The sequence below is a fragment of the Sinohyriopsis cumingii genome, chromosome 19 (genome assembly GCF_028554795.1).
Source record: "Sinohyriopsis cumingii isolate HCF-2022 chromosome 19, ASM2855479v2, whole genome shotgun sequence".
In the NCBI taxonomy this organism is placed as follows: domain Eukaryota; kingdom Metazoa; phylum Mollusca; class Bivalvia; order Unionida; family Unionidae; genus Sinohyriopsis; species Sinohyriopsis cumingii.
In genome coordinates this window covers 23,747,389-23,771,258 of record NC_142979.1, presented here as the reverse complement: position 1 = coordinate 23,771,258, position 23,870 = coordinate 23,747,389, and the positions used below count along the sequence as shown (strand labels likewise).

At 38.7% G+C, this 23,870-nt stretch overlaps 1 protein-coding gene across 2 annotated transcripts in view; it reads right to left on the bottom strand.

The window, feature by feature from the left end:
- Positions 1-23,870, bottom strand: part of LOC149775282 (uncharacterized) — a 73,304-nt gene that overhangs the window by 10,116 nt on the left and 39,318 nt on the right. For both annotated transcript variants that reach the window (XM_089943905.1, XM_089943906.1), the window contains exons 2-6: positions 19,430-19,574; positions 18,021-18,154; positions 7,345-7,432; positions 4,873-4,997; positions 3,126-3,204 (exon numbers count right to left, since the gene is read on the bottom strand). In XM_089943905.1, the coding sequence (XP_089800031.1) occupies positions 3,126-3,204; positions 4,873-4,997; positions 7,345-7,432; positions 18,021-18,154; positions 19,430-19,574 (571 nt within the window). The remainder of the gene's footprint in view (positions 1-3,125; positions 3,205-4,872; positions 4,998-7,344; positions 7,433-18,020; positions 18,155-19,429; positions 19,575-23,870) is intronic.

The following is a 23,870-nucleotide window of genomic DNA, read 5'->3' as shown; positions in this document are numbered from 1 at the left end:
ATACCTTTGATTGCCATGTATTCACTCACTTAACGATACATGATGCCATTTCTGTCCCACAGTGTAAGAAAAACCTTCGACCACCGTCACACCCAATAACGTGTCCAAAAGAGATATTTTTCAAAGTTCTACCTAGACTGCATGTGACAAATTTCAAGTGATTACATCAGATCTGAATATGATATATTCTGGGAAATTCTGTGGGATTTTCCTGTGATGTATTTGAAGCGACTGTACTGAATGGTAAAAACATACGTTGATAAACAAATATCCTTTTCTAGATATCGTTACAGTATGTATGTTTGTATGTATGTATGTATGCACGCACGCACGCACGCACGCACACACGCACATACATACATACATACATACATACATACATACATACAAACATACATGGTAATTAAGACGCCAGCAATTTTACTAACATTTAAAAGATATGTAATTTAGACACTCTCATGATTATTATTATTATGTTAAGGCATACATCATTATTGTAAAATAAATAAATTAGAATTTCAAACACAATAAGTGATCTAATCTCAAATTTACTTTGTTCTTTTCTGGGTTTTTTTTCTTCTTCGACTTGTCAAAGTCGCAGGTGAGAAAGCTCTATGTTGGGTCTGAGCAGATCATATGGATAATTTAATAATTCTGTGCATTGATCGAAGACTCAATCTGGTAAAGTCATATAAAACTTGTAAATTCAGATTCATTCAGTTTTTAATCGAACTATCAAGATATCATAAATTATTAGCGTAGGTAATACACATTTTTATCTGCTAATAAAATTCGACTCAAGTTTTGGTTGTGTATATATTTCCAACTTACCCAGCCATGTGAACAAGTTTCTAAAATTAGGACGATGAAGATAATTTTCATTTCCGTGTCTTTTTTTATTCCTTGTTTACAATAGTAAATTAATCTGTGGAGAATAACGTTTCAAGTGGTATATCTGACAGAATATAGAGCAGGAACAAAGTGAGAATTCTCATACACCGTATATACTCGCTTATGCATCAAGTCTAAATTGAAACCGCATATACGCAGACCTCCGTCGCATATTGTGCCAGCAGATCTGGATTTGTGTAGTTTGTTAGGGGTAGTCAATAGAACAAACAACAGAAGCCCTGAATTGCAAGCGCATGATGTAATGGCAGATCAAGGTCTATCTTGTTTGCAGTTGGACCCAGCTCGTAAGCTAGTAAAAATGGCAAATTCACTATAAATGCTACCAATTCTGCATTATGCAGAGACCACTCCACCGGAGACAGCTCCGGTGGTCTAAATGGTTAGAACATCCGCCTCGGATGCGGAAGATCGCAAGTTTGAACAGCGGCCGAGTCCTACTAAAGATATAAAAATGATACAGGCTTCAGCCTCGTTTGGAGCTCAGCTTTAAGAGACTAGTGTTATGACTGGTCAGCCTAGTGTCAGTATAATGTGACAGAGTGGGACATGATGTTACGTGTCTGTGGTATGATGCTAGTGTAAGACATCACTATAAACTGCCACACTGCAGACATCGTAGCGATATAACTGATAATTTTTAAAGCTACTTTAAAAATCCATATCACATATACAGATTATGGCTGTGTGTACAGTCTACACCTACTCCACAGGATATCCATATTTGTTTATCCAATATTCTTTTCCCAATCCTCTCAAATCACAAGGGCAACGCGTTTTTCCAAGGCATACACTGGTCTTAATCTGATAAGGTATAAACATACTGAATTACGATGGTGTGACACGTGCGATTTTAAAACGCCAGCCATATTGAAATATCGGAATTGAACTCAGTACCTCAGTACAGGTCTTTCGAGAGGCTAACGAGAACATTTCATTAGCTACCTGTAAATTTACAAAACCTGGTTGGGTCTAGGTTTATTGTATAACACTAAGCTGGATGCTCGACAGTTCTACTAGAACAGTAGTTCCCACCCTGTGGGCATCGATCCCCCCTCCCCGGTCCGGGGGGGGGGGGGGGAGGGGGCTTCGGATTTTCAAAGCGGTCTGCAATTGACTTTCGAAATAATGTCTCGCACAACGGTTACTGAGATCATAATTGATTTTTGTCATTATGTATTTTCTCAATTAACCGAGCCTAAAAGTACAACTATTGGCATGTGGAGATCCGCAAGATTTATGTTAAGAAGGGGTTCTCATATCCGAAAAAGTTGGGAACCACTGCGCTAGAACGTAGTACTAGTGTCTCTGCTAGCTTGTTAATTCCAGTCCAACAGCAAACAACACAGACCCTGAATATGCCATCGCATAATGAGCCATCGTGTTTGCTCTCCTGATCATTCATAACAAGCTGCATAGACCTCCATCTGCTGATGCAATATGCAACAGCAGATTGAGTTCTGTGCAGTTTGCAATTGGGCTCGACTAATAAGTGAATATAGATGGTATAAAAGTTGTACGCAGGGTTTTGAGAACATAATGGATGCATCATAAAAGAGCTGAGCGAAATCTTGCTAAGATTAGGAAAGACCAACTACTTCTGCAAAAACTAAGTACTCCTGCGATTTACCGATTACCGCAAGACAACCCACTATCAAATGCTGATTTGATATTGACTTCTTTGGCACACAGCTGTCTAAAATGAAGATTTAGAGGAACCACAAGAAGCAGTTATCTCCCTTGAAAGATCTCCCTTTCTATATGTATATTTTGTTCTGTGAGAATAACACACTATGACCACTGATAACTATTTATTGGATATATAATAGCACAACTCCATAATCATAAATAATTATCAACACCTCGAAAAATTTCTTATGGAGAAATAGTGTTAAATGTTATTGTTTACGGTAGCTGCAACTTCCTGCTTACGTCCATCAACTTAGAAGCATCTTTGATGAATAATATTCCTTTTCTATTTTGTTCTTCCTTGTTTAATTTTTTTCTTTGTTTGTATATCTGTGACTATGATACCTTGCTATATTTTCGAGAAAAAAAAGATTTGGAGGGTCTGTGTTTTTGTGACAATAGTGACGAGGGGGAGGGGGTAAAATCCGCCAAAAATTGCGTGACGTCATCTATGGATGTCCCCAAAACCTATATAGTTCACTTCCGCTGCCCGCTGCTCTTGTTAACAGTGAGTATTAAGCACTTACTCGCACGTTGGTGTTCGACCGGTAATGTCGCTGTAACATCTATTGATCGAAGGGATACTGTTGTCGAGATTTGAACATCCTGAAATCGCAAACAATGACAAAAATGAAATTGTGATACATGTAATCTTTTATGTAACGTACTTTTTAGACGTCATTTAAATTTACCTAAATGCCATACCCATTACGAGGAAAAGTTAGCTTTGATACCTATCGGTAGATATTCCTGTCTAATGTGACATAATCCAATAACTATCGGTATGTATAAATGTTTAAATTTACGCTGATTTCATCTCTGTTGGTTGTTATTGATGCTTAAATTTACCTCGATTTCATACCTATTGGAAGGCAATTTTGACTTGATATCACATCTATCGACAGTCATTGATACTTAAATTTACCTCGATTTCATACCTATTGGAAGGCAATTTTGACTTGATATCACATCTATCGACAGTCATTGATACTTAAATTTACCTCGATTTCATACCTATTGGAAGGCAATTTTGACTTGATATCACATCTATCGACAGTCTTGATGCTTAAATTTACCTCGATTTCATACCTATTGGAAGGCAATTTTGACTTGATATCACATCTATCGACAGTCTTGATGCTTAAATTTACCTCGATTTCATACCTATTAGAAGGCAATTTTGACTTGATATCACATCTATCGACAGTCTTGATGCTTAAATTTACCTCGATTTCATACCTATTGGAAGGCAATTTTGACTTGATATCACATCTATCGACAGTCTTGATGCTTAAATTTACCTCGATTTCATACCTATTGGAAGGCAATTTTGACTTGATATCACATCTATCGACAGTCATTGATGCTTAAATTTCTTTTAATTTCACACCCTTCGGAAAATACTGATGTTTAAATTTACCTTGATTCCATACATATTGGTAGGTAAATATACCTTAATTTTATACCAAGCGGTAGGTATTGACGTTTAAATTTACCTTGGCTTCGTACCGATTGATATGCGAATTAGCTTTGATTTCATACCTAGCCGTAGATACTGGTGCTTAAATTCGCTTTGAATTCATACCTATTGGTAGATAAAATGACCTCGATTGTATGCCTAGTGATAGGTATTAACGTTCAAATTTACTTTGATTTCATACCTGTTGGTCGATATTGATGTTTAAATTTACTTTGATTTCATACCTGTTGGTCGATACTGATGTTTAAATTTACTTTAATCTCATACCTATTGATAGAAAAATTTACCTTGATTACGTTAAAATCGGTAGGTAAATTCATCTTAACTTCATGCCTATCGGTGGGTAAATTTACCTTAATTTTGTACATAGCGGTAGGTTATGGTGTTTAAATACAGATTGACTATATTCCTATCGGTTGATAAATTTACTTCAGTTTGATACGTATCGGTCGATACTGACATTTAAATTTACCATGATTTCATATATATCACTGATATTCATGAGCACAGACTTCACTTCGGACGAGTTTCAATCAAACTGAAATATGGCGAGGAATCAAACCTGCCCATATCTATTGAATTATTGATACTACAAGCTTATGGAAATCCCGTATGTATGTATGTATGTATGTATGTATGTATGTAGGTAGGTAGGTAGGTAGGTAGGTAGGAAGGTAGGTAGGTAGGTAGGTAGGTAGGCATGTAGGTATGTGTGTGTGTGTGTGTGTGTGTGTGTGTGTGTGTGTGTGTGTGTGTGTGTATGTATGTATGTATGTATGTATGTATGTTCATACCCAGTTGACAAACATCTTCCCAAAACTTCCTTGCTCCATCAGGGAGAAATGAGTAATACATGGACATTCCAAATTTACAGTTTGTTGCATTTCCTTTGGCGTAGGCCATGCTCATATTCATTGATCTGCAAAAGAAAACACTGCTTGTTCTTCGACGATTCATAAAATATAGTATCATATAATCAAAGTTTAATTTAATACCACAAAACCTTTAAGACTGATAACTTATCGGCCACAGTACCAACTGAAATACTGGATATGTATTGTTTCTAGAACCTATCTCTGATAATAAAAAAGAAAAATGGCATATTTTTAAATCGTCAATTTAATGAATCGTACGTTCCAATAATTTTAAAAAATATAAGGCGTAGTCAAACGTACGAGTGATTTATCAAAACATGTTGGTTTCCTTTTCTCGACTTGGGTCGCATTGAATGGCCTGGTGAGCTTTATAAACAATACTTGGTCATTTTGCGGTCAGTTCCTGATCTGAAATGGCTACATAGTTACGACACGGCTCATTGCCACTGTGCTGTTTCACGTTTTCTTCAAGTAGCCCTTGGCCGTTTTGTAATCCAGAAGTTTTGTTTTACCAAACCTGAAGCAGTATCGTGCTATTTTGGGATATTATCTGCTCTTGAAACGCCGGGCCGCCACATTTCTGCTCTTGAAACGCCCGTCCGTCCCATATGGGGTCATCCAGTTAGTACGTACGCAAAGATCTGGCAACGTTTGACCCCTCCCCCTCCCTGTACACATGCGTACTTTTTTTACACCCACCCACCTACCTGTGTACGTACGCTTGACGCACCCACCTCCCCCAGAATTCTATAGAACCGTTAGAACGGCATATATTTAATCCACGCAGAAACGATCGAGGATTAATAATATTAACGTGTTTAATAAAACAGATAGTCCACCGACGTTGAATGTCTGGCTGCATCAAAGAAATAAGTTGCGTAACTTTAAAAGGTTTGTCTAGTGTCCGCTAAAATTCAAACGCCGACTGAACCCAGTCGAAGAGGTTACGTATTAGACAAATTATTATCGAGGTTTCACCCCTCCATCATTTCCTATGCATACGTACATTATAAGTCCACACACACACACACACACACACCCATACGCAAGCGTATGCATTTGGGTTAACCCCCTCCCCCCTCCATGCGTGCGTATTGAATGGACGGCCCCTATCTGCTCATGCGAAGCCTGGCCACTTCATAAATGTTCTTGAAACGCCTGGCCACTATACAAGTGCTCATGAAACGTCTAGTCGCTACATACACGCACTTTAAATGCCTGGCCACTACAGAAATGCTCTTGAAACGCCTGGCTACTGCATACCTGCTCTTCAAACACCTGGCCGCTATTTGCATACTCGTCAAAGGCATTTTCCATTATATCCGTGCTCTTCAAACGACTATCCGCTACAAAAAGACCCTTCAAATGCATGGCCACTACATAGCTACTCTAGAAACACATGGCCACTACATACATGCTCTTCAAACACCTGTCCACAACGTACACCCTCTTCAAGCGTCTGGAAACTACTTAAAATCCTTGAAACGCATGGCTGATACATAGTTTTAATATTAATTTACCTGGTTCTGATCAAGCACGCAGTTTTTCAATCATCGCCTAATCAAAAGAATATTTGTAGCAGTATGTAATTGCTAGAACTGAACAGAAGTAAATATTGAGTTCTTTACTTATTAAAAAGTATGTATGCATTTGCTCATTAAGTTTAATATGTTTAATGTAGGAGAATTACGGCAAATAACATTATCGCACGGTATCGAATAATAATAATAATAATAAAAATAATAATAATAATCATCATCATCATCATCTAAGAAAAATCTAAAGACATTAACGGTTACATATGAAATGATGTAAAAAATAATAATTTCGACCGGCACAGGTTTTAACGCGGTAAGCAACAAAGAAAATAGTATCGGCGGCGAAACCACCTTGTATCCATTTCTGGTTAAAGTGAGAGAGACAAAAGAAATGCTGTTACGATGCGGCATCATTCCATTTAAGGACCATGTTGACTGCTTGGTTTCGAAATTACCAGGTGCCTTTTCAAAACCAAGTGAGATCTCAAATGGCACTGGTCGCTTCGCTCGGTTGAGAATAGACGCATAGCAAATCCATCCATCCATCCATACATACATACATCCATACATACATACATACATACATACATACATACATGATTCCCTGGGAAAGGTACTTTGTGCCCATTTTCTCGGCTTTATATACCCAAAACTATGTTTAATGGCAGTTGAAAACGAAAAAACAAAACACCGAATAACAAACAAACAAAGCAAAACTAAACAAAATGAATACAAATAAAAATCATACAGATGTATAATTGTGAACAACTCTACGCAAATCATGCAGATACACACGTTCTGAAACACACGTAGTAAGAATTAAATTGGTACAATACATCTAACATCCCATTACCTGCAGAAGTCTGTGTACCTCTCCTCAGTAAGAGCTGCCATATCAACAATATGTGCACTGGGAGGGAAAAACGCATACCGAGGACAAGCTGAATTTAAAAGAAACAAAAATATAAATTCCTATCAGTTCTGTGCACATAACTATGCTTACAGCAAATAAAAATTTGTATCATTCGATAATGATACTATTGATAAGACTAATCTTAACATTCTTCCCAACAAAATTAAATTTTACCTCTCATAACGTGCGTGCGTGCGTGTGTGTGTATGTGTGTGTGTGTGTGTGTGTGTAGTGGATTTAAATGCCGAAGTTCCACTGCATCAAACTTTATTGAGATTTAGTGTACAATTAACTTCTTTCTAGATCAGTTATCCTTGGTCGGAATCAAATTTATTGCTTGGTCCAAGGGCAAAAGATCCGCTGCAGTAATTGACAGGCGAAATTTGATACCTGACTGTCTGACTGATCATCTATCAGCGATCAATATCAACTTGCTTCAGAAGATACAAACGATCCTAGCACCACGAGATCAAATGATTCTTGCCGGTTTTCCATGCATTGTTGGCTACAGTAAACAATAAATGTTCCACTTGGTTGATCAATCACAGCTCATTTGTTACATGACATTTACCTATTGCAATCCATCCGGCAGATTTACTAGCATTAGATTTTTTAAAAAATGTCATTATCAGCCACAAATGAACAAATATTCTAATTAATTATTCAGATTATAATGTTCAAGAAGACATCATATTAACTTTGGTTTTACTCCCTTTTTCCTAAGCTCAAAGTTCGCAAGCATAAGATTTTGAGCAAACCCATCCAAAGTCGGTGTTCTTTTTTCAGTTTCTGTTTTTTCCAATCATTTCACTAATTAGTCTAACGAATGTACATAGATAAAATTATCTGATTAATAGTGATGGTGTAAACTCAGCTTAATAAAGTTAAATTATATCAATTTTGAAAACACATGTGATGAAATTACAAGTAACTTACCTAAAATCAAACGAAATCACATTAATTTAAAGTTAAGGTGAAGTACTGGTATAAAATAAGCTCTCACGTCGTCCGAAAGTGCTTTGAGCGTTCATTTTGCAAGCAAATATATTCGTGTAGAACTAAACCAATTCGATTCGAATAAAAATCAATTTATCTGAACTAAAATAAACTGATAAACTAAAACACCCTGGGACAATAATCCCCACGGGAAAATAACAACCCAGGTCATTAACATTCTAGGACAATACCCCCCACCAGGACAAAAACATACTATATGTAAATGTATTGTAGTACGTCTCTGTTGGCATAAATCAACATAGAGCTTTCTCGGAAGATCAGGTTGGTGCCAAGCGAGCATCTGCGTATAGCGACTTGTTATAATAACTGTTCCTTCTGTACGAGTTAGAAAAAACATCAAAGTATTGGGATGGCAGCAACCCATGTTAGTTGGGAACCACCTTTCCAAGCCCTAAATCGAATGAGTGGAAGAGCCAAGGTAGAACGATCAAACTTTGTTGCACATTATAATAACAAAAATCCGTGTTCGTTGTACACGCCTATGTGATCTACCGAAGTGGTGGTGAATGGAAGTATGTGATTTTTGTACTGACCAGGGATCGACCCTTCCAATACCCCTGACTTTACCCATTTTGCATGAGTCCATAAATATCCGATGAATCCAGACGGGGAAACGAACGTAGATCTGGGACCGTGATGCAAGTGTTTTCTTACAAGTTCGCGTCTGAACCGCGGTTTTGTTTATCAGTTAAAGCTACGAGTGCCTCACCTACATCCATCCCCAATCCCGACCCCGCGAGCGCAAACCATTCCTAATTGGTTAACGTGCTAGATAAATATATTGCAGGTTCGAATTACTGACGCGGAAATTTGTCTTTCTTAGTCGAGGAAACGTTCGAGATTTGGTTGAATTGAATTTTCAGTGTTGATTACCTAAGAAAACACATAATTCTTTGAGAGGTAGTGTTGTCAAAATTGACTACAAAAGATGTGTTAACTGTAACAAAATGTGTAAGAATATTATTTTAAATAATCACACCAAGCACCCCGATTGAATCTGAAGTTCTGAGTTTTTGAAATTGGTGCGCGCGCTAAACATTGACCGGGCCTTATCCAGGAAAACCCAATTATTGCTGAATCCAACAAGCGATGACTAATGTGGGATCGGTTGTACGTGTGCAGGCGATCAGTGGCGTTCACGTACTCAGAGATTTAACAAAAGTAGTTGCGTCATCAAAGACGTCTTAATTGTACACCATTCAGTTGTTTTCCACGATCGATGAAACCACTACCATCAACGACCTTAGCCCGGAAAAGTAACCTCGTGGTGAACGACGATGTAAAGCTCGAGAGGCAAGACACTCAGCCAGGACTGACACAAAAACGCAGACATGATCTATATGAAACAACAATACGCGCACGTGCCCAAATTGATCCGGGACAACTGCAACACGTTAATGATATTTCGTGAGGTTAACGCGCATAGTCTTGTAAACATTCATTGGACCTGATGTACCATCGACCACACATGGAAGGAGTTTCGGAATATGTTTGCCGTGGTCATAGTGGAGACTCATATTTTTCGCGATTAACTTGAGTGGTTTTGGAGAAAGCTACTCAAGATTACCTGAAACTTCTCTGCGATGTTATAGATGGACGCGAACGTGTCAAAAATAGTCTTCAGTCGTTCCAATCCGTATAAGCAGACATTACAGCGGATTTCGAGCAAATGTTTCCACCACTGATACAAACCACGTACTGGCAAAGATGATGGTAACAGAAACAGAACCTGGTCGACTATGAAGAGAGCCAAATGTATCAAAGAAATGAAGAAAACTACGAGACAAATCACGCTTGCCAGACGCGATTGAGAGATGTATACGACCAAAAGCAACCGGGAAATGAACAAAGACCTTTATGAAATGCATAAAGACACAGGGGAAATCTGCGACGAAGTTGGTTTGATTGCAAAATTCAGATTCGTACTCGCTGGAAATGTAAGAGAGGCAATTGCAAAAATATGCCATAGCCACAACCACCCATGCACAAGTCAGTTATGGAATATACTGAAGAAGGTCGTCGACGGATCTTCGAAAATCCCATAAGTGCCGCTTTTTCTCAGACCATCCAACTGGAGAGAGCTCATGTTGAATGTGCCAGCGACTTTGAACGATGCCGAGAGAAACATAAATTGTTACAGGTGGGTATTTAGGGAGATTGATGATGAATATTCAATCTGCAATCTGCGGTGAAAAGTGTACACACTATTGATTAATGTACTTGCAAACTGGAAACTGAAGAATTTGTAATAAAACTACAGAGGAAATTACAAAGAAAACGAAGAAACTGTCTGACTAATCCACCAAAGCCGAAACCTTAGTAACATTTTCAGTCGGTCACTTATACCACAACAGTCTGAAACCCGATCCCGAACCCAAATCCCATAAACGTTTTCTCATCCAAGGAGAAATTAGCAAGCACAAATCGAATGAAAAATACCGACCAAAAATAACTCAGGCGCAAACTTAAAAACATTTGCGTGATCCAAGTACAACTAAACTAGAGCGCGAACATGGGAGCAGACGTCAACTGCCGCGTGAAAGTCCACCAAAACCAACATCCACCTACGAACATCCAGCTGGACACGAATTTCCGTACGCACTTTCACCTGAATCCGACAAAACCACGTGGCGAGAAAAAAATCTTGTCAAACAAGTGAGAGAAAAAAAAACACATTTAGGAAAAGGTCTTGGTGAACCAGTTTCCGGCGTATCTGACGACCAACAGGTCCACGAACTTGTGGATCGAATGGAGACGCTCGTGAGGTGTGTTCGCGCCTGCAACATCGTGCACGAAGTCAGTGGGGTGTTACGACTCAGTGGTCTCAAACTAAGTAACAGACAAGAGCAAAAACCAATATGTTTTGTAAAAGTCAACAGATAATTTATTTCCCTAGAATACAAAGTGAAAATTTAAGAATAGACTTAACAGCATTGTGAATTAAGTCCCAAACAGTCCTAAAAGTTTTATCACAAGTCCAAATATGTGAAGTTCCAATTGAATTCTTGTGGTATTCCAATTAAATTATGATATCGAATGTGTAGATTTACCTGTATTTTCGAGTGTACTAATGTGCCGATGGTCTGGAATGTTGTGAGGTATTAACAGTCGTTTGATGTATCACACTAACAAAATCCAAAATGATCTTGTCTGAAATTACTAGCATTCCGAATTAATGTTTCAGTCAATGATTATTATTGAGCACTTCGTAATTCCAGTGACCAATAATTTGAATGAGTAATTCCACCCAAATTATAAACTGAACACAACATTAAGACTGTTTCTGCTTCGGGTTTCAGGAGAAATATTAGCTATGTATTATGTTGTTTACAGATATAATGTCACTGGTCAGGTAAACCATTAGCATTATTTTGGACATAGGTCAAGAACAAAATACCGATTTTCATAACATATAATCATTGAGACCCCCCTCCCCAGAAAACAATACAAATTAAATATACGTAACAGAGACCACGTCGATTTGTCAGCAGTTACTCAACGACCACATCATCAACGAGGAAACGTTACGCAAACTGCTGAACGGACTCATTAAAGATCTAAATGATGTATAGAACTCCGATGATGAGTTCAGATGAAACACTCTTCATTGAAACCTTCTTAAGCTCCGGGGGCCCCGAGTGGCCGAGTGGTCTAAAGCGCTCTTCGTTACGGATCACTGCCATCTCACCTCTGTCTGCGGCGGTTCGAGTCTAGGATTCAGCCAATGTGGGTATGTGAGAAAGCTTGCCAGTAGCTTCTCGTGGGTTGGTGTTTTTTTTCCGGTGTTTTCCCGGGTTCTTCCTCCACCATTAATACTGGCCGCCATGTATAGCCTATCGTGTGCTGAAAAATGGCGTTAAACCCCACAACATCAACGTCAACATCTTAAGCTCCGCGAAATCAGTGCTACGATGTAGATACTACTCCGATCGTCACCTCAATGCTTAAAATCTCGTCAACGAAATCAGAATTCCACGTGGTTTTCTCCACGCCAATTACCGCAGGGGAATCCCGCAATATCGAGAACACACTAGCGTCCTTATCTCTTTACGACCGTCATGGGCCTTGCCACGAACAAATCGACTGTGTTCTCCTGGAAGTATTTTAGATTTCCACGGGCGATTACGACATTGAATCGATCACTGATGAGATCTGTTGCCGTATTTCGTTGGTAAGCCGAAAATATAAAGGTTCATAGGGGGCCCCGAGTGGCCGAGTGGTCTAAAGCGCTCTCCGTTACGGATCACTGCCATCTCACCTCTGTCTGCGTAGGTTCGAGTGTCGGATTCAGCCAAGGTGGGTATGTGAGAAAGCTTGCCAGTAGCTTCTCGTGGATCGGTGGTTCTTTCCGGGGTTTTCCTGGGTTCTTCCTATATCATTAATACTGGCCGCCATGTATAGCCTATCGTGTGCTGAAAATGGCATTAAACCCTACAAAAACAACAACAACAACAAAAATGGTTCATAAGCGTACACTTGCTAGGATCAGCCCTGTCGTCTCGATTGAATCTCCACAATATGAGGTTGGCATCGAACAGTCGTCCTTGATAATAGTTCTCGAGTAGCCCGGAGATATTTCCGAAATTCCCGAACACAAGCGAATTCTGCAAACAGTATCCGGCGGTATCATATAAAATATTGCTTCAGACACTGTCAGAATCGCCTCAACCATTCAGGTTAATATACGATTTGGCGCCATAAGTTGTAGTTACCAATCAGGTGCGTAAAGATGAGCTTTCATGAGCGTAGCCGCTAAGGGTTGTACATTGTTCAGTTCTCCTCTAGTGTACGCCTCGGTGATTTGCTGTTGATTACTCCCAGGCTCATATATTTTATATGCAAAAATCTCCGATCGACCAAGGTATCTTTTTTCCTCGTCGACCAGTACGAGTAAGTATTTGATCTCCGCGTAGAAACCCTAACGATACAGCTATGCATTAGAGATTGACCTGTCATTTAATAAAATGGCGGTCGTACGCGTAGGTGGGACACCCATTCGTGTTACCAACGTGAGGAAACCCGTTTACGAATCATTTTAAGGAAATGGCCTTCATCAGGCGGTTGAAGCCCTGGTCTTGCGAGCTGCACTGATCGCTAAGCAAGTTGCAGTTCAAGTTGGTGATAAAGTCAAAAGTGCCGCTCTGAATCGGTTAAAAGTGTCTGGGAGACCGATTCGATGATTGCAAATCTGGTAATGGGAAGCGGATTACGGTTATACAAATGGTATTAGACGAAACGATACTTGTATATACTATGGCAAAATTCAAAGATGTATCCAATATCGCGTTCTACGTGGACGCGCGTGTGTTGCGAAATCGTACGGTCAGAGATTGTCAGTTTTATTGATACCGACATGGGTCTCCAAAGAACGTAGATGAATCGAATTTCAAGTGGAAGACACGTCTAAATATTTTTTCCATGTGATGCCTTCTTTGAAATGGAAAGAAATATTATGTGGTAGCAAGGGTAACAATTACAACGCCAATACCCGGGTTGCATTTGTAACAAAGTCATCAAATTACTGGTCAACAGCGTAGGATATCTCATCAATAGAAAATAAATCGAAACATGTTTTGTGTACAACGTCGACGGTGCCACTATGATTACAGTGATAAAATTATGTGATATCCGCTAGTGCCACTATGATTCCCATTACAGTGATAAAATTGTGATATCCGCTAGTGCCACTATGATTCCCATTACAGTGATAACATTATGTGATATCTGCTAGTGCCACTATGATTCCCATTACAGTGATACAATTATGTGATATCCCTAGTACAACTATGATGTTTAGCATAGGAGACTCAAATGATCATTCCGATATCCCATATAAGTTCGATTCACGCAGCCTCGGGGATAACTTTGTGATGACAATTATTATTTTCGTGTGAAATTCCCTTGAGTCACATGCACTTTTGCAGAGATTGCTGCAAAGTTATTTTCGAAGCGAAACACCCAGTCCTGTAAACCCGAAAAGACAATGAAAACTGTGGTGCCGGTTCCACTGTTGGTCTAGATGGGCTGTCAAAACTGACACTCTGAATGCCTGTGATAACTCCATCATCGACCACTAAAGTGTGTTTGTTGTCATTTATGGAATCTGAAAGCATGTCAACGTTATCTTTTTTTGTGCTCACCACAGTCTCGATAAAAAAGTGACGTTCAGGGATAGGTTTCATGGCAAATAAGTGCCTAACAAAGTATCAGCGTTTCAAGATATAAATGACTGGCTAACCGGTAAACGCGTAGTCTAACGATATTTCACCATTGAGGAGTGTCTGAAGTTTCCTTATTTAAATTCTGATTGACTGGGAAACCAATCAAGTCGCAGGTGCATATTACAAGGTATGGCCGTACATGGGCAGGAATCAAACATTGACTCAGGTCTGCAGGTTTTCAAAAATAATTCACTAAGTTGTTCCCGATTTATTACGTTTCATTGTAACACCAAGATCTCTTTAATCAGTCCGTGGTCGACATTTACATTAATGCATGTTTTAATGCGTCTTGTGTAAGTGTATGATGCATTTCTGTGATTCTCTTAGACAAGACTTTCTTGCTGGAGGTCTCGGATGGTCGAATGAAGTTCATTAACGTTCCTGTGCAAAACTCGTAGTGGCTTTTTACAAACTTAAATATTAACCCGTCGCATTTTCAAACAATGCCGAACCAGCACAATCTTGTCACGCTGAGTCTAGGTCAACACAGGAAGATCTCAGCAGAAAGTTAAAAACAAACAGGAATTCAGCTGAAACTTTCCCGGGACAAGATAATACAGGACAACCCACTGATGTTGATACCAACGTAGGTGCAATAGCACGAAACAGTCTAACGTCAACGTCGCGAAATAGTTCTCTAGTTCTTAGTAGCTCTGATTGGTGTGATGACACAATGGCGGAATGTTTACATTTCTATCATAGATTCCACGCTCTTTTGCGGTTGCAACTCAAGCTGCTGAAAAGAGGATGAGTTAGTGGCCGTCGGAAACGCATCCGGGCTGCCTGTGAAGAAAACGTGATTGGCGGATTCGCTTTTAACCATTTTTTATTTACTTCAGATGACAAAATCAATAAAACATTTCCAAGGGTCCTGATGCAGGACGGACTTGTACTGATGATTCTCCGCACTTGGAAAACCGGAATCGTCAACTTGGATTCGCCAACAGGACCTGCAACACACTGGGCCGCATACACGTTATGGCCTCAAAGTCTGTTTATTTGGACCAGTACAGATTTGCACCGCCAAGTAAAATGGTTGATTATGTAAATAATGGATTTTCTGGGGATGCTAACGTTCCACGAAGACAAAGTTTTATTCGTTTTAGTCAACAGCTATCATTGCAAACTCAAACAGACGGCCCAATATATGGCTATCTTATCGCTTGAGCTCTAAGTACATCCACGGGAATCGTAGCACCTAAAGGGGTGTTGTCTTTGCGTTATCACTTAGAAACCACACTTAAAACATATGCGATGCCAACTGACATTTGCGCGAGAGCTCAACATGCCGACCGGACGAAGCCGATGTGGATCAGACCAGTTTGCCACCAAACCAATTTGACTGAGTTAAGCATCTGGGTTGTTGTTAGCGTTTACCTGTACGAATTTCTCGTTTCCCAAGATCAAACTGCAAAACTGGAAACGTCCAACGTCGACACCAACATTGCTGTTAGCCGTAGGACAGAAATCATCGAGAACGAGTGAATCAGAGACTCTAAAGTATTTGTTACTTTTATAATTAAAAAAATACGTCGATAAGTATGCTAAATCTAATATTAAAAAGCCGGTAATAAAATGAGCGTAGACCTTATCATGAATGAAAATTGAATTCAGCGGATCCAGGTACCCATCAACGATGCCGATGCTGACACAAACGAGTATGTGCAAGCGAATAGCAGCGATCGATTAAATTATACCAAGATCGTGGCTGTTAACACGGAACTGACAGAAAAAAATATCACAATTGACGACACAAGATTGGAGCATATAAATGAGATGAGGAAATGAGTCCTTTTGAGTATTTTGCGGAATGTAAATATGTAAATATTTATGGTTTTCATCCTAAGGGCAGCTTTAGACATTTTGTTGAAAGTTCCGGGAATAATTTCTGTATCGGCTATACGTGGCGGACGCGACATTTGCATCAGTTGGGAAGGCATGCCATCATCGACGACAGTATTGTTCCACTCGTTGACGAATATCTGCGTGAGAACAGGGTTAACAAATTCTCGTATACAATCAAATATAATGTAATGGTTAAAAGGAAATTGATAGTTGGAATCACCCCCTATGTATCAATACCAACTCGAGGCCAGCTTGGAACCATCACAATAGAACACAAAACGCTGAAAATTATTCAAACATAGAAAGATTGTTTCTACAACGATGAAGTAATATTCAGCAACAAATCAATCACGATAACATCAACCGTTATTTATATCGAACCTGCGTTGCCTCGACAAAAGCAAGCTCCAGACTGATATTCAGCAATGACGCACTTGTCCGTGTAACAGATCTTGGGCAAAAACGAGAACGACAGTAGACGACGCCAAACAGAGGCGTAATCAATGCGGTTGTAGGAAAACCTGGAAACTTATAAACAATCGTCGGAGAAGTATATGTTTCCCCAGGGTTGTATAATTCCCAGAATAATTTATGACTGCACGCCAGTTGTACTATCAAAGACAGATAATTGGTTGGAGGCGCGTGTGCATGTTGCATCCGAGCGTAATGTTTCCAAATAAGGACTGTGTGGCGAGACATTATACATCGCGCTGACACTATTAATAGAAGAACTGTACTGGACTCTCAAAGCTACCAACGCGAGAAAGTATTTGAAGCGGAACAAGAGCTGGGAGGTAAAATCATCAAGAACACTATCTTACTCGCGAAATACAAACGCCGTCCGGACCCGAGTCGGTGGAGCGAAAAGTCTAGAGGGTTATATAAGCGTTTCGCTGCGATCGTGTGCAAGCGTCGCGCCCTTGGTGTGATCGCTGAGCTGAATATCGCTGTCAACTGCCTAGCACTGCACGGCAAAACCCGACGTAAGCCTAACCGCATGCAAAAATGGGTAAAGTCCTAGGCTTTACACAAGCCATCAGTGAAACCAATAGTATTATATATATATATATATATATATATATATATATATATATATATATATATATAATATATATATATATATATATATATATATATATATATATATATATATATATATATATATATATATATATATATATATATATGAGTATACATGTGTGTGCGCGTGTGTATGTGCGTACGTGCCATGTGTGTATGTATGTATGTATGTATGTATGTATGTATGTATGTGTGCATGCATGTATGTATATTTTGAAATAAAATGCGCTGAATCCGGCAATTTAAATGTAATAAGACTGGAATAGATTAAAGTAATACATTAAATCTTCAAACATTTCACACCAAAAGTTTTAATAAATTTTTGTCGGTCTAAAAATGAATATTGTTTTATTCATTTGAGATTCAGCAAGAGTGACACAGTCGTTGTACTTTCCACTTACTTATCTTAAATAACTTCTTTTGATACGCTTTGACAAGACAAGGCATTCTTACCGTCTATACATAATTCGTTTACATCTTTCTCCGTTTCATTCCACTGCTGTATGACATAATCGACTTCTTCCGGCAAACAAGAGTTTGTGGAGTTCCAAAAATCAGCGGACGTTTCACTTCCGTTCAGCTTCTCTCTGATTTAAGTAACAGAATAACAATATATCCAATTTGCTTCCATAACTTCATAGCTTATTTGATCAATGGAATAAATAGCAAGATCTTCTGTTCCCATCATCTTCGCTAGCCAATGTTCAGATATGTTAACACTATCTTTACCTTGACGGATCGAGCAGCTATTAAGTTGTTCAAATTTAAACAATGTTCCTACATGATCGAGATAAAGGAAGTACATACCTTGAATGGACTCGTAAATAAGTAAATACATCTGCAATGTTTTTTCTCTGGTACATTGTCATACTTTCCTTTTGAAGTTAATTGCCTCCGCCATTTTCTACCTATATACAGTTCACCGCTGTTACACACTACTGGTTAGTTGGCAATAAATACTAAGGGAGGCAACTCATGAAATCCAACATATGTGGCTAGGACAAAGCACTAAAATATATGTTCGATCGGCCAAGGGGTTTGGTGATAGGGTTAACATATCAGAACCTTGGCTAGCGAAGATGCTGTTCCCAAAGGGTTTGTGTTTTCTTCGGAATAATAGTAGTTGAATTATCTCCAAGACAGCATAGAACGATGCATGATAGAAGCATGCAAATATTAATTGCATAATAATTCAATAATTCCATGTTAAAGACAAAAAGTCAGAGGAAGACGAGAAAAGCATCATTTATAAAAAGACACAAAAAACCGCTAAACCTTAACATACAAAGAGAAAGCCTAAACCTTACCGTACAATATGTAGACTGAATGTTGCTGTTCTTTCGGGTAAGTTAAATTTTAAAGTATAATGCGGGGGAGGGGGGGGGTTATGACGTGCGTTTTAGAGATACAATGTTGCATTAAAAAGGTATCAATTGAAATATCAGCCATATGACATTAAATTTAGATTGAGCGAGAGAGAGAGAGAGAGAGAGAGAGAGAGAGAGAGAGAGAGAGAGAGAGAGAGATATTTGGATTTGTAGTGTAGCTTTAACAATTTTTCAGTCATATCGCTACGATCTCTGCAATGTGGCAGTTTACAGTGATGTCTAGCACTGGGGCATCATGCCGCAGATATGTAGTATGATGTCCCACACATTCACATTGTTCTCAAACCAGGCCAACCAGTCGTAACACTAACCTCTTAATGCTGAATGCCAAGCGAGGCAGTTGTTAGTACCATTTTTATAAGTCTTTAGTATGACTCGGCAGGGGGTTCGAACCCGGACGCTCTAACCACTTGGCCACCGGAACGGTCAGAGAGAGAACTATGGATAAAATATAGGAGAAGGGTATGTACTTACATACAAAGTATCATGAGTGAATCTGAACCCTTGGAAGTCTTCCTGAAGTCGGCAGCCTCGGAATCAAACTGCTTTCCGTACTCTGCCGCTCTAAGTTCTGCCTCCTCAAGGCTGCACTCTGCACTAGTCCCGATGACATAAAAGGCTGGGAAAAGATTGTACATAAACTACGTTATTGCAAACAACTAATGACAGGAATTTTCTTTGTATTTAGTACATACTGTAACACGCAAGAGGCTCGAACAGCATGTCACTACCAAGCGAATCAAACAATGCCGAACACTTGCGTGAGCCTGGCTTGGGGTCCATGTTTTCCCTATTATGGAATATTGAGGTGCATGGAGGACCTTAATACAACTGAAGGGTTCTTATACGCGCTAATACCACAAATAAGTTTCCTCTAATTAACTAACGATCAGACATTCATGAGAATTTCACAATTGCACGATGTTTCTTACTTCACATTCATATGATTTATCAGTCCACTTTTCCTAGCCGTAGAGTGGTAATTTATACCTCGTACTACAACACACGACCAAAGCACCTAATACACAAAATTATTCCACGAGTGAAAGTGCCACGAGAATTTCTGATGTAAAGAAATGAGGGCAGGGTCCATTTTATGAAACTCATATATGATGCCATAAAGTCTTGTAAATACTTTACATTATGACGTCCACTCCTAGTAACGGGCTAGTTATTCGGTTTGAGAAATATCTTCACAATACGGACTCCCCATAGTCAAACAAAAATAATCACTAAAATCTAATAAATGTATAAACGGAATGCAAATAGCATATGCCCTGTGTTACGTAATGCAAATAGAATAGGCCTGTGTTACGTAATGCAAATAGCATATACCTTTTGTTACGTAATGCAAATAGCATATACCCTTTGTTACGGAATGCAAATAACATACGCCCTATGTTACGGAATGCTAATAGAATATGCCCTGTGTTACGGAATGCAAATAGCATATGCCCTATGTTACGGAATGCAAATAACATGCCCTGTGTTACGGAATACAAATAGCATATACCCTTTGTTACGGAATGCAAATAACATACGCCCTATGTTACGTAATGCAAATAGCATATACCCTTTGTTACGGAATGCAAATAACATACGCCCTATGTTACGGAATGCTAATAGAATATGCCCTATGTTACGGAATGCAAATAACATGCCCTGTGTTACGGAATACAAATAGCATATACCCTGTGTTACGGAATGCAAATAGCATATGCCCTATGTTACGGAATGCAAACAGCATATACCCTATGTTACGGAATGCAAATAGCATATGCCCCATGTGTGTTACAATACTTATTAGATCATTCATGGATTATCTGCGGATATTTTCATACTGCACGCTCATGTTAGAACTATTTAAACGTTTTTACTGGCGTCAGATCGTCGACATTCTTTGATGCATCGAAATAGAACTTGTACAAATATCAGATAGTTTTACATTCCATTCACACTAGATCTGTACAAATATTCTGAAATCATCAAAGAGAGTATATGTAATAAATACAAAACCATATTAATGCTTTGTTCTGGGTCAGGTAAACAACTTGTTTGCTATAGCATACGAATATGTCTCGGCCTGGCTTCTCAAACTATGCATATGAAGCTTGTGAAATAAATGTTCTTCTCTTATTGATTACATACCTATTTAATCTTACATGGCTAATCTTGTGGTCGGTACGTACGTTCATGCCATATATCAATATCGCACACACAGACTACACGTTTACACCGGCGTCCAAAAGTATATGCTTTCAGTGTACTAAATCGAACTTTCATAAATTACAATTTGATTTAAATTCCATTCATACTGTTTTTCCTAAAGATATTTGGAAAGCAGTAAAAACGGGATTATGTAATGAATACAGAATTGCATTAGTTCCTAGTCTTAGGAAAGAACGAGTTTGATATGCGTATCATTCCGTCTCAGCCATACCACCTCGACGTATTCGTTTTTTTATGTCGACTTAGAAAAAACATACACAATCGTGTTTATGTATCACTGTCTCTCTGGTCCTAATAAATTTTACGTAACAACAACAATACTACTACTACTATTAATAATAACAACATTAATAATAATGATAATAATAATAATAATAATAATAATAATAATAATAATAATAATATTAATAATAATAATAATATGATTACCTGTGTTGGTAAATCTTGTATTGAGCGGTATTCACATTGGTATAGAGCCAATCTCCAGTTAATAACAGTAGCGGAAAATGTTGGGTGTGGTTTTTTCGGGAGTGGAGGGGGCGAAGGAGCAGGCTGTCTGTCTGTTTTAGCAGCACTTTTATAACATTAATAGCAATAGGATATGGAAGAAAAGTGCCTTTCCCAAAGTAATGACTCTGACTGCTCTGGGTGGGTATCGAACCCTCGATCCTTTGATTACGAGTCAGGTGCTCTACCAGCTGAGCTACCAAGGTCTTTTTTTTATATAGTTTTGTTTTTGTTTTTAGGGGGACTGGGTGCGGGAGCGTAAACAAGTAAGGAAGGGGTCTGTGAGATGAAACCCATGGTGGGGACTCATGGGCCTCCTGCGTTTTAAATCTATTCAGGGCATAATTTTAACCATCTAACTGTTTTTTTAAAAAAAAGTTATTTCGCGCTCTTGATTTGAAAACCTTGAATATAAGAACTAGCATTATGCTTAAAAGTCTTTATCTTACTAGTGGTTTTATTGTCACCAAAACATAATATGGACTGTACTTTATTATACTGATTGTAATTAGCCGTATGAGCTGTGCCATTAATTCGGAACAACCTTTACAATCTACTCTCGCGATAACGGGATCAACAACGCGTTTCCTGATCTATAAAGGATATTAATCAATATGAATTGTATTCCATCTTTCGACAATAATAAACAAATAATAAAATGTTATTTCCAAGACAGGCGAAACTGGGTCTGCACGCTAATCCGTTCGCACGAAATTATTTAAAATACAGTAGGTAGTGGTAACATGGGGATGGGGGTAATTACTCCTCCCCAAAACAGGCCAAGCTAGCGCATTGCACTCTCCACTATCAGAATAATTTTCGGGAAGTCACCATCTTCTATGCAAGCAGGCAAAGTTTTGCAAGTCGTTGTACTTTTATTGTAAGTTGAGGTTGCCAAACTAAATGTTACAAATGGCAATTGGATTGAATTATCACTCGAGTTGCACACTTGTATAATAGAACTCAAAATACATACCGTGTACCAATATTCTAGATAAAAGAATAACCATCCAATTTTAGAATGATGGGCTGTTTAACGACTCATAGGCTGATTTATTGTTTGTTTGTTTTATTTTATAGAATGTTCATTTTGTTCATTTGTTAGTGTTTCACACTGGCAGAGCACAACCTGCAATGTCATTTTTTAGACGCGTTGAAAAACCTAAGTCTTCGTTTATACCGAAATAGACAGACGGAGAAGAAATGGAAACCATTTTATCAGTCAAATAGTCAAATTAATAACCGTATTTTGCGTTTGTCTCAATATGCTTAGATGTTTTATTCGATAAATAGCATAGATGTATGAGATAATTGGAAATTTGCGTGAACTCTGTATTGGTACCAATCAAGCGATCCGAACGTTCGTCCGTGATACTGAAGCGTTTGGATATATATCGATAAAATAGTTTGGATGATATCCAATGGTCTACTCGCAACAATTTCTGGTTTGTATGCGTTTCCTGGGCATTCTTTTGATTTTGTCTAGGAAACGTGTTCTGATTGTTTCGAGCTGTTTTTTTTTTCTTTCGGTGGGTCGGGGTGGGTGTAGTGGCCGCGGTGTCCATTAACTGAATGGATTCCAAATGAAATGAACACGACAAAGTTATTAAACTGTCGTATATGATTTATTTCCTTGGGGAATCGCGACTTCGTATTATTTGTTTGTCTTATTCCCTAAAAGTATTAATCTTTGCGCTTTTTTTCCCCACTGCAAACAAATAGCAAATTTTCTACTAAATGCGCACTTCCTTACTTTTTATCCCCTGAAATAATTATTTAAGATTCCCATTTTGTCTGAAATTTGTTCATCAAGCTCTTCAAGAAAGATTCAGAAATATTGGGATGTTACACAAGTCCACATGTCCATGTCTTGTCAGTTCATGTCGCAAGTCATTTGACTAGTGTCAATCCTTTTTCGTAAGAATCAAGTCGCAAGTATTGTGAACGGAAGGTTTTGTGGGGGTTTAACGCCAATTTTCAGCAGATGATAGTATATGCATGTGACCAGTTTATTTGGTGGAGGAAGAAGCCGAGAAGAACCATCAAATCAAGAAAAGCTACCGGCAAGCTTTCTGAAATATCTATGTTAGTCGAGCCGATACTCGAACCCACGCACACAAAGATGTAAACTAGAAAGGGGAGCATTAGTCCACATGGCCTCTCAGGGACCCCATGAACG